We start from the raw sequence: 12,427 nt of genomic DNA, 5'->3' as shown, positions 1-12,427 counted from the left end.
TTTCCTCCCAGTTATGTTACCCTCTGAGATTCCAAAACTCCCCACAGACCCATTGGTGAGAGGGTTTCCTGGTGTTTGGAAACATCTCCTCTTTTAAGACTCCCTTCCTGGAATGGGTCTCTGTCCTTAACTCTTTTGTCTCTCTTTTTATCTTTTATATTTTGTCCTACCTCCTTAAGAAGACAATGGGCTGCCTTTCTGGGTGCCTGATGTCCTCTGCCAGCGTTCAGAAGCTGTCTTGTGGAATTTGCTCAGCATTCAAATGTTCTTTCGATGAATTTCTGTGGGAGAAAGTGGTATCCCCATCCTATTCCTCTGCCATCTTAGGACCACCCTCCCTTATTTTGGATTTAATTAAAATTTTTAGTGTACTGTTTTCATTCCCTTCTCATTTCCTTCTTTATATATTTTAAAGTTATTTTCTTAGTGGTGACCTTGGGGATTACACTTAAGAAAATTAACATTTTAAAACATGTAGTTTTCTCTTTCTTTTGAGTAGGCTAACTGTATTTTATAGATTAATGAATAGATTTAAACTATTTATAGTCAACATTTCCTAACATCAGTCTAAACATTTGTCCTGCTTAATGTAGTAAACTCTCTATTAGTAAATTCAAGAATTGAGTCGTTGTTATAGGCTAAATTGTTATTATTTAGTCGTTGTTATAGGCTATAGGGCTTACAGGCAGAAATTCTAATCTTTGATGTTCTCCCAAGCATGAGAGTTTTTTAGCTATTTCTGCTAAGTTATCGCCCTGGTTTATTAGTTCAGGAGGGTGAATACAAGGCGGGGGCATGTGGCAGCAACAGTAGCAATAGCAGCAGCAGTAGCATCCCATGAAGGAGCTTTAATCACCATCCTAAGCAGATGTGCTCGCCTGGATGCTTCTCTGAGCTTCTCATAAATTATGACAAGCCCATCTCTTATATCCCCAAAGGCCTCCCCACAAACCTAGCTCTGACTGCCTTCTCACTAAGCATCAAGTAGGAAGCTAGGCAGAAAACCAAATCAAATAGAGAAGTCATACTAAAAGATGACCAAATCTCTATCCTCTCAAAGAGTCTGCCTGCAATACAGGAGAGCTGGGTTCAATCCCTGGGTTGGGAAAATCCCCTGGAGAAGGAAATGGCAACCCATTCCAGTATTCTTGCCTGGATAATTCCATGGACAGTGGAGCCTGGTGTGGTACAGTCCACGGGGTCACAAAGAGTCGGACACGACTGAGTGACTAACATACACTACCCTCTCAGAGTCTTTCCTGCTGCTGCTGCTGCTGCTAAGTCACTTCAGTCGTGTCCGATTCTGTGTGACCCCACAGACGGAAGCCGACCAGGCTCCCCCGTCCCTGGGATTCTCCAGGCAAGAACACTGGAGTGAGTTGCCACTTCCTTCTCCAATGTGTGAAAGTGAAAAGTGAAAGTGAAGTCGCTCAGCCGTGTCCGACCCCTAGACCCCATGGACTGCAGCCCACCAGGCTCCTCCATCCATGGGGTTTTCTAGGCAAGAGTACTGGAGTGGCTTGCGTTGCCTTCTCCGCAGAGTCTTTCCTAGTTTGCTGTTTTCTTCTCTTTTCTGAACTGCTGCCTCCTACTGGTGACACAGGGAAATACATGTTATCTCTCAAGGACCCAAAGCTTACTTTTTCCTCCAAAACCCCTGGGGCAGAATGGGAAGGACTGCCTTAAGGCCTTGTTGTCTAAGACTACTTCTTCCACACTTCCTTGGGTAAAGAGTTGTGTGCCTTGTCCCTTTCAGTTCCAGTTTAGCAAAGCCCCCTGTTTCTTCCCCATCCTCGGACCAGAGGATCCTCCTACTTAGAGCTTCCCTGACCCTGCTACCTTCCCAACCCGGTTCATCTTCATCAATGAGTCAACTTCCTATTCCCCAATGAGTCTGTAGAATATTTTTCCTCAATATGGCTTTTTATGGAGAAAAACAATTGTATGGAAAAGAAGTCACGCATTTTCACTCTTGAGAAAGAGCTGTATCAGTTATTTTGGTGCTTAAAGCTTGAGATGATTAAATGCTTAGACTTTAGTCCCATTGCAGGATAAATGTTGCTAACATTTAACATGGTGGGGGTTAAGTAGCTTTCAGTTATTCCACTATATTGGCTAATGAAGAATTCATTTAGATTGCTGCAAGGTTCTCCCCTTATCATGTCTCTTGCTTTGCCCATGATGGTTTACTTCATAATTCACCATTATTATTTACAAATAGGTCTCCAAAGTCCAGAACAATAGTCTTAAAAATCCTCTGATATATCAGAAGAGAGCATAATGCCCACTTCCCCACTGCTGCATAGAAATTTATAGCTTACAAAGTTGTTTTGCATAGATATAGGTGCATTTCATTCTCTCAAAAACTCTGAAACGTAGATAGGGAAGTTACTATTATTCCCATTTTGGGTGGAAAAACTGAAGTTTAGAGAGGTGAAATGACTTGACCAAGGCCACAGTGCCAATCAGAGATACAGCTTGGACTCAAACTGAGGATTCCTACCCAAATTCATACCAGTTTTCACTCAGTCATATGGACTCTAGCAGTTCTCTAAATTTGGACAATCATTGCCCACCAATAACAATAGCAGCTAATACTTGCTCAGACTTTCCTGTGTGAAAGGCACTTCACATGTATCATTTCATCTAATTTTAAAAACAGCACACTAAAGTATATATTATTATTATCCCTATATTAAAGGCATAGAAACTAAGACTCAAAGAGGTTAAGTAACTTGTCCGAGCTCAAACAATTTTAAAAATGGCTTGGCGAGGACCTCAAATTCAGGTCTCTTTGACTCCAAAGTTCATGTTCTTATTCTCTATACTACTTAATAAAAGCTGGGGAGCTTTAGATATCAGGGAGTTTCAGGGGATATATGAAATTCTACCTCCTACAACTTTCAGAATGGCAAAATGGCACAACACCTTTTATGAAACAGAAATTCTGAGTGAAGCTGCAGCTGCACAGGAATTCCCAGGAATGAGCACATAATGCACTTTGACACACTTGGGAAATTAAAGTCCTAACAGCCAGTCATATCCTGTGCCAGCATACCATGGCAGAGAAGTCTCCTACTGAGAACCACTTTTCCCACCCAGAGCTGCTGCTTCTTCTGGCGATGTTCCAAAGACTATTTGCCTTGGGAGCTTTCAGCTGAATGGCTCACACAGAACCTAGCTCCCTAGCACCCCAGTGTCAAAACCTCCCAGATAGTTTCAGAGTGAGCTTTTTTCCTAAAGTGACAGCTTTTCAGGCCAAAGGCTAGCCACCTTTAGGCCAAATTTTATCAAGTCTTTGGCCTGGCTATCTCCTGCACACACTGAATCTAGAAATTGCTAGAATTTTGCTGAGCTTGATTTGTTTGATATTCCAAGAAGCAGCCAAACTGCTCTCTATCCCCACTCAAGTGTTTCTTATCAATAGTTAAAAGAAAATGGAAAACCCTGTCACCATACAACAGACAAAGAAACCATCAAAAGGGTGCATGTTTGATTGAACTATTTTATACGGGGTCCAGAAACTTGACAGAAAGGGGAAAGGAGCAAAAATGTGTTGTAATTGTTCAAAGAGCACTCCTTACCCCCACTAACAGCGTATCACTGTCCAGCACCCCTCCCAACCAGTGCTGAAGGATCCCCTCCCCTGCCCTAAGTCCTGACCCAGGTTCCTTCCCCAGGAAGGTTCTGGGTTAGTAGCTGCCAGGCCTGGCACATCTCCCAGATGTTGAGGTGAAAGGAGCTCATTTCACTCCAGCTGTTAATCAGAAGCTGTCTGTGCTAACTCCCCTCTAAATCACAGGAGAAGGAATGAAAACGTCTCAGCATTTCTGAGTAATATACACCTTGGGTGTGTTGGCTGTCAGAGCGCAGGGAGGGAGGAGTGGGGTTGCAGGAGGGGTGGCGAAGGAAAAATACAGGAAGGAGTCCCATTTCATGCACTTGCTTTTCTTTCAGAAACCTGCCAGGAAAGGATTCAGTTTGTTTTTCCTGGGTAGCCTGGAAAATCCTGTGGTTGATTCCTGTGGTAACTTTTCTAGGTTTCTCCTGATTAATATGGTTGGAGGAAAAAGCAGGGCCTAAGAAGGAACCCCGCTTCCCAGAGGGAACAGATTTGGCTGCCTCCTGTTTAAGGCACCTGATGTGATTATTTAGGAGCTTGCTGTGCTTCTGTTTGAAAATAGGAGCCTTTCTCTTCATGGCAGAGGACTAGACAGTGGTTCACAACTCTAGCCCCCAGAAGACTCACTTGGAGAACCTGTTAAGCCTATTCTAAGGCCCCCTCCCCTGATAGTATTATTCATCAGATCTTAATGTGTTTATAAAAGTGCTTTTTTAGCACTCACTCCAGGTGATTCTGATAGTGGGGGGATTCCTGGACCATATTTTGAGAAATATTGCCCAGTATTCCAAAGAGTTTATTTGAATAGTTTGTTTAATTCACTGGTGAGTTTAAGGGAAGTTGTAAAATATATACAACTTACATACTCTAAACCCAACCACAGAGATGCTCTTAGGGCTGTTTTGAATCACATGCCTGAGCTTGAGTGCCATAATCAGGTGGAGATGATGCTTGATGGCTTCACACTCTCATTTTTATCCCAGGTTTGAGGGTAGCTGTGGGCCTGTGTACAGATTGAATGCTCAAATATTCCTTAATGACAGTCCATCAGGCATAAGGAGACTAGTGGCCATTATTAAGTTTGATGGACTCTTGGCTTAGGCTGTGATTGGGAACAGACAAGCTATCTCCTGCATACATTCAATCTAGTAATTGCTAGAACTTTGCTAAACCCAATTTGTTTGTTATGCTATAGAATATGTTTCATGAAATGGTGCTTTTATCTATAGTGTTATGCCACAAAATTTTGATGACAACTGAATTGAACATGTTTCTTTATTAAGTGTGTATTTACTTGCTGAATAGGCATCATATGTTAGTTTTCATGCAAAGTAGGTTACATGGTATCCTCTAGAATACCATGATATCCTCTAATAACTCTATTTCTAGATCCACAGACTGCTGAGACTTTTTCCATCTATCTTTGGCTGGAGCTAGTGGGTCTCAGAAAGAATAACTAAAATGATACAGAGAACAGAGCAGCTTTCTCTGACGACCTCTCAGAAGGTCAATGTCTCTTTGGAGCTTTAAACATAATTAATTCACCCAGTCAACAAACATTTATTGAGCAACTACTGTGTGCCAAGTACAATTGTAGGTGTTAGGAATACAGTAGTAAATAAAACAGATGGAAACTCTTATTTATGGAGTTTATATTGCAGTGGGCGATGTGATATTGACAATAAAGAAAAATAGGCAAAACCATAGACTGTAGCCTACCAGGCTCCTCTGTCCATGGGATTTTCCAGGCAATAGTACTGGAGTGGATTGCCATTTCCTTCTCTAGAGGATCTTCCCAACCCAGGGCTCGAACCCGGGTCTCCTGCATTATAGACAGACGCTTTACTGTCTGAGCCACCAGGGAAGTCATACAGTATGTTAGTGATGAAAAGTGCCAAGGAGGAAAAAAATAACCCAGGGAGGGGGATTGTGAAGTGTCAGCATAGAAGGCTAACATTTCAAATAAGTTGGCCAGGGAAAGTGTCACTGAGAAGGTGGCTTTTTTATCCAGACCTGAAGGGAGTGAGTGAGCTAACACTGACATGGGGGAAGAGCAGAAACAGCAAGTGAAAATGCCTTGAGGGAAGAGTATGCAAGGAATGTTTGAGAAACAGCAAACCAATTGGGTCTGGAACAGAAAGTGGCAAAAGCCACAGTCAGAGAGGCAGTGGAGAGACAGATCATGTGAAGTTAGTCGGGGCATAGATGTTGCCATCCATTTCCCAAAGACCAAAACCCTAAGACCACTCTGAAGCATGAAAAAAAAAAACATATTCAGAACAATAAAACAAGAGTCACTAGTCTATATACTGAGTATTAAGTTCATAATTCCAAGAGATAACACAAGTTAAAGATAACAGTATCAGGATGAGGTGTTATATAAATTCATGGATGGCAGTTACCTAAAGAAGTTAAAAAAGGCTTGGGACCACTCTATATTTTGTGTGATGGGCCCCACGAAGATAACTGTATTATTCCACTCCCTTTCCTAGAATCAACAAGAGGATGGTGAGCTGAATGTATCATCAGTCTGACCCGCTAGCTATGTTAAGTCCCCAGGCGTTGGAATCACAGGCCATAAAAGAACCATATTGGGAGCTAAGATAGTAACTAAGGTTATCACTGGATCAACATATAATGGTCAGGGGGAAATGTGAAGGGATGTGAAAGCGGCAAATACCCTAGCACTGCATAAAGCTAGTTTTGGAAGAACTAGTGAGTAAACACACATGGAAGTTCTGTCTACCTGCTAAATTGCATCATTTGCCACTGACACCCAGGAGAGAGAGGGGTCATTACCTTGCCTTCAAAGGGGCTTCTGCTAGCACAAATACCTGCAACTTCTTAGAAATAAGAGGTGCTCTGGGGTGTCTCTTCAAGGTGTAGAAAAAGCCATGTCAAGAAGCTTAGAGCTGTAAAGCAATTATCCTTCAATAAAAAAATTAATTAATTAAAAAAAAAGAAGCCCAGAGGAGACTACTTGGAAAGTTCTACAGAGGAAGCCAACTAGGAGCCCCTGGGCCAGATAGTTTGGAGGCACATAGGCCAGACATAGAGAGGACAAGGTGACAGGCTCCATCCCCACCCCATTGGTGGTGGTGCACTCCATCCCTCTGGGCGCTGCCATCAGCCTTGCATCCAGAAACCGTAAATATAAGGTAGTGTACTGTCTGTGCAAACGCAGCTTTCAGACAAACCATCTTCTAACCAGATTTCTTCCTTCCTCCGAGCACTTCTTTGGAGAAATTGCTGAGCTCCCATGGGTTTTACTGACATAGATTGTGCCTCTCACCCAAGTCAGCCCCTTCTGTTAATATAAGAGGAGTACAGGACAAGAGAACATGCAAAACCTCTGACCTTGTGAACTCCGTATAATGGTGGGGTTCCTATCCTGAAGGCAAAGGGGGCTCCTGAATGCATTCTAAGCAGGGGAGCAACCTGAACATCTTGTTTCTTGTTTTCACCTGCAAGGGAATCAGTTGAAATTGTGCACCTTGCCTCCAATGAGTCCATTGACCAGAAGCTTGACTCTAGCTGTAGCAAAAAGGGACAGCAGATCATGAAGGAGTTCTCTAGGAATGTTTCTTCAGCCAGAGAAATTTCTAACTTTGAGACCAAGGCCAGCATACAGAGCTGACTCATTTCTCTTTTCCTACTTTCTCCAGAGTACCTTTGAGCCCTCGTCTGGACTGGTTCGCTCACAGTCCTTGATCACATTTGCCATGCTTTCCGTGTCCAGCAGCACCCAGGTGCCTGTTGGCTTCAACACCCCAGCCACCACCCAGAGGTGTTTGGATTCCTCGGCTGCTCGACACAAGATGGCTTTAAATCCCTGGAAACAAAAGAAGAGCATCGAGGTGATTGTAAGTCCTTCAGGAGGCCTGGGAATACACTCCCATATAAGAAAATATGAGTTCCAGGAGTTCCCTGGTGGTTAGGATTCCAGGCTTTCACTGCTGTGGCCTGGGTTCAATCTGAAGTCAGGGAAGAAGAACCTGCAAGTTGCGCTCATGCCCCACCCCCAAAAATGATGAGTTCCAACCTTTGCAAACTGCTCCTAGGGAATCCTAGGGATCCATACCCTAAGTAGGGATGGTAAAGTCAAGGACACTGTCCCAGGTTTGACAGCCCCGGGGAGAGGTGAGCATACTTGTGTCTAGTGCCTGGGATGTCCTATGTAGATGGAACTTACATAAAAGGGATGGAAGAAAGCAGAAAGAGTGACCTAACTTCTAAGAAATTGCTTACTGGCTTAGTATCTGGGAATTCACGCAGCGCTCTTCGTAGAAGATATTCAATCATAGCCCAGATCAGGATTCTTTTTAATTATGAATCAGATAAAACCCATGAGTTACAATTGGCAGCACTGTTCCACTTCTTTGGAGGTCAGGCTTCCAGCAATGCCAAGCATTCAGAACTCAGCTATTAACCCCTCCAAAGACCTCTCCGTGTCACATACAGGTCGCCAAGTTCTTATGCTTTCTAGCACACTTAGGCAAGCCAATTATGTTTAAAACATGGCCACAGACCAAAATCAGATCTGATACCAAAGAGAAATGACAGTTAATAGCAGGAAGAAATGACACAAACTATCTGGGGCCATTTAGTATAGGGATCAAGAACCTTGCCCACCTGTATCAGGGCCACACTGTATCAGCATCCAGTATAATAGGTCATGTTCCCTACTCATCCAAATCATCAAGAAAAGTTGGACTATATTCCCTGATCTGTGTTTAGGAAGATAGGGAAGTAATTCCTTTGAAAAAGATTTTTTTACTAAAAACTAAGAATTAAATCAAGAACTTGTAGATGTATAAGGTAGATTTAGAAAAGGCAGAGTAACTAGAGATCAAATTGCTAACATCCATTGGATCATTGAAAAAGCAAGGGAATTCCACAGAAACATCTACTTCTGCTTCATTGACTGCAAAAGCCTTTGACTGTGCAAATCACAACAAACTGTGGAAAATTCTTAAAGAGATGGGAATACCAGACCACCTTACCTGCCTCGTGAGAAATCTGTATGCAGGTCAAGGAGCAACAGTTAGAACCAGACATGGAACAATGGACTGGTTCAAAATTGGGAAAGAAGTATGCCAAGGCTGTATATTGTCACCCTGCTTATTTAACTTATATGCAATCATGCAAAATGATGGGCTAGATGAATCACAAGCTGGAATCAAGATTGCTGGGAGATATACATATCTATGGCTGATTCCTGTTGATGTTTGGCAGAAACCAACACAATTCTGTAAAGCAATTATCCTTCATTAAAAAAATAAACTAAATTAAAAAATAAAAAGATTGCTGGGAGAAATACCAACAACCTCAGATATGCAGATGATATCCGCTAAGGGCAGAAAGCACAGAGGAACTAAACGGCCTCTTTGACAAAGGTGAAAGAGGAGAATGAAAAAGTTGGCTTAAAATTCAACATTCAGAAAACTAAGATCATGTCATTCGGTCCCATTGGCATTTCCCTTCATGGCAAATAATGGGGGGAAAAAAGAAACAGTGGCAGATTTTATTTTCTTGGCCTCCAAAATCACTGTGGAGAGTGACTGCAGCCATGAAATTAAAATTGAAAGCTCCTTGGAAGAAAAGCTATGATAAACCTAGCTGCAGATGCTAAGTCACTTCAGTTGTGTCCAACTCTGTGTGACCCCATAGACAGAAGCCCACCAGGCTCCCCTGTCCCTGGGATTCTCCAGGCAAGAACACTGGAGTGGGTTGCCATTTCCTTCTCCAATGTGTGAAAGTGAAAAGTGAAAGTGAAGTTGCTCAGTCGTGTCTGACCCTTAGCGACCCCATGGACTACAGCCAACCAGGCTCCTCCAACCATGGGATTTTCCAGGCAAGAGTACTGGAGTGGCTTGCCATTGCCTTCTCTGATGATAAACTTAGACAGTGTATGAAAAAGCAAAGACATAACTTTGCTGACAAAAGTCCAGATAGTCAAAGCTAAGGTTTTTTCCAGTAGTCATGTACGGATGTGAGAGTTGAACCATAAAAAAGGCTGAACACCAAAGAATTGATGCTTTCAAAATGTGGTGCTGGAGAAGACTCTAGAGAGTCCCTTGGACAGCAAGGAAATCAAACCAGTCAATCCTAAAGGAAATCAACTCTGACTATTCATTGGAAAAACTGATGCTGAAGCTCCAATACTTTGCCACCTGATGCGAAGAGCTGACTCATTGGAGAAGACCCTGATGCTGGGAAAGATTGAGGGCAAGAGGAGAAGGGGGTGACAGAGGATGAGCTCATTGGATGGCATCACCAACTCAATAAACATGAGTTTGAGCAAACTCTAGGAGATAGTGAATGACAGAGGAGCCTGGCATGCTACAGTCCATGGGGTGGCAGAGAGTCGGACATGACTTAGTTACTGAATGACAGCAACAAAGAATTTTAAAATTTTGGTATTTTAAAGAATGTGTCAGCTAGCTGGAAGATTCACTTGGCTGAGTCTTTAGCCTCAGTAACTCTGGGCTATAAGTAAAGGGCTATATATTAGAGATGGAGGAGATGAAAAGATTTCATAGTTACAGGCATTTTACCAGGAAGGACATTAAAGCATAAATAGATGTCCAAGGTCAAACACTCTGGTTATGGCAGAAGTAGGACCAGAACCCCATCTTCTAACTTCCGGTTCAGTTCTCTTTTCACCCCCATCATGTTGCCCCTAGCTTAAACATTGCAGTTTAGCTTTAGAAAGAAAATAAAGTATAAGATCAAAGAACAACTGGCAGAATGGTGGGCCTGGGAGGAAAGCCTTCCAGTAGTACAGAGAAAATCTCCTTGATTCACTGTCAAGCAGAGGGTGATCAATCACTAGGCCATATACATCAAGTCCTGTATATGCATGATCACCTGGACACTTCACCACAAACCTGGACACATAGGGAATGTTGATGAAGGAAGATTTACCAAGACGTTTCTTTCTGACTTTCTTCTTTCCGCATAGCCTAATTGAGGTAAGGCCTGGGTAGCATTCCCTAACAAGGTCAGGGCATCTACTTCTTCCTTTTGCCTCTCTCCCTGACACATGGATGAATGAAAATAAAAGTGTTCAGGATCCTTTATGACAGAGAGGCTGCTGCTACTGGCTCCCTGCTTTGGAATTTCTTAGATCTGCAAGTCCCACAGGAAGGTTCCCCTTATTCTTAATTTATAGATGTGGACAGAGATATAGACAGTAACTTGCCCAAGATCATATGGAGAGCACATGATGGAGCAGAGATCTGAACCCAGGTCTATCTGACCTGATGCATTCAAAAGTAAATAATTTTGAGCTGAGTCTGTTTACCGAGGCACTTCAAGTGGGAACATAGAGCTGTATGTTTGCCTTTAGATGTATCTCATGATTGTTGTCAGGCCTCACAGCCCCATCATTAGATTGATGGCCTTTCAGTGTGGGTCAGTGGTTTCTGGGGTGTTTTCAAGAGTTCCCTGCAGTATATCACTCAGAGTCCAGAAACTTCAAATCTAAATGAAGTACTGCCAGTAGGTAAAATGATCACTGGGTTATGGATGCTACTGAAATAATTTCCATTGTGAATGGTATTGTTATGCTCCCAACACAGCCATTTGGATAGCAAGGACTTTTTTTTCCTGATGCTTTTTTTCTTTGGCAACTATGCAGGGGTGGGTGGAGAGCATTTCAGCCTGATTCAAGGTCTTTCCCTCTTCTAGGTGAAACCAAAACAAGAGGAGCCAGCCCTCCCAGTGGCTTCTGAAGAAGAGAAAAGCGCAACCAAACTGAAAGAAGCTGACCAAAAGAAGCCAAAAAAAGACAGTGCAGGTTGACATATCTTCGCTGTCACCCATAAACACATACTCGAGCTTATTGGCACAGTGCTATGTGACAAGAACTATATAATGAGAATTGCCCAGGCCTCTACCCTTGGTCTTCTGAGGGCTTTAAATTTAAGATGCATATTAATATGGTCCAAGTTTCTCCGTTTGAACTGCCCATTTAATATAGTTGCCACTTGTGTTAGGTAAAAGGCCATGCCTGGATTCCTATTTTACCTAAATGAATTTCCAACCAGAGAGGCATTTTGTGCATATTTGTTTGTCAGTTTGTTTAATCCTCTTCACATCTAATGTCCATGCCGAGTTCTTCAGTGAGCCCAGATATCTGAGGGCAGCCAGTGACTTCCCCATCAGCTTTCCCCCACAGCAATAGAACCAGACAACAATAACAGAATTGGTGAAAAAAACCCTGTTTTTTAAAAGTTGCTTTTCTCTTCTAGTAGGGAGAAAAGGTCTTGTGTTAACAGTGAGAACAGTTCCCTTATCCATGGGCAAAGAGGGCTTGGACAGCTGCAGATGTCCTTGGCAGTCAACACCTATCAAACCCCCAAACAAAAAATACCACTGGAGTGAAAAATCACTCTGTGTGTTTGTGTGTGTGTATTGGCTCCAGCTGATGGCAATCTAATTTCAAGCAACACTTGATAAATCAAAATTCCTGTTCCACAAATTAAGTCACATAGTTATTTCATATTTTTGCCATAAAGGGTTTCACATGTGGGTTCAAAATCAGGATATCTCTAAAAACATTTTCCCATGAAGAGTAACAAAACCACAAACCTTTTCTATATTACAACAACAAAGAAATTAAATGAGTGACTTTTAACTTTCTTTTTATCCTCTTTTCATATTTATTTTTAATAGCTGTCCCTTTTACACAGAGGATAAAACTTACTCGGAGTCCATGAGGGCAGATACATTGATTTTCCACGTCATGGGAGTGGTTTGGAGCACAGCTCCCTGCACCCCCACCCCCTCCACCCCAACCGT

The 12,427-nt window shown here is 42.6% G+C and overlaps 1 protein-coding gene across 3 annotated transcripts in view; it reads left to right on the top strand.

The window, feature by feature from the left end:
- KIAA1210 (KIAA1210 ortholog) overlaps positions 1 to 12,427 on the top strand; it is a 47,026-nt gene that overhangs the window by 24,961 nt on the left and 9,638 nt on the right. The window contains exons 6-7 of one of the 3 annotated variants that reach the window (XM_088833935.1): positions 7,288 to 7,485; positions 11,315 to 11,423. In XM_088833935.1, the coding sequence (XP_088690061.1) occupies positions 7,288 to 7,485; positions 11,315 to 11,423 (307 nt within the window). Of the gene's footprint in view, positions 1 to 7,287; positions 7,486 to 11,314; positions 11,424 to 12,427 lie in introns of those variants that run through there. The other 2 variants (XM_088833934.1, XM_088833936.1) reach the window with 2 other exon arrangements.

Source organism: Moschus berezovskii, chromosome X (genome assembly GCF_049115385.1).
Source record: "Moschus berezovskii isolate FMDL1 chromosome X, NW_MosBer_1.0, whole genome shotgun sequence".
NCBI lineage: Eukaryota > Metazoa > Chordata > Mammalia > Artiodactyla > Moschidae > Moschus > Moschus berezovskii.
Note: the sequence above shows the minus strand (reverse complement) of the source record. Positions and strands in the feature narration are given on the sequence as shown.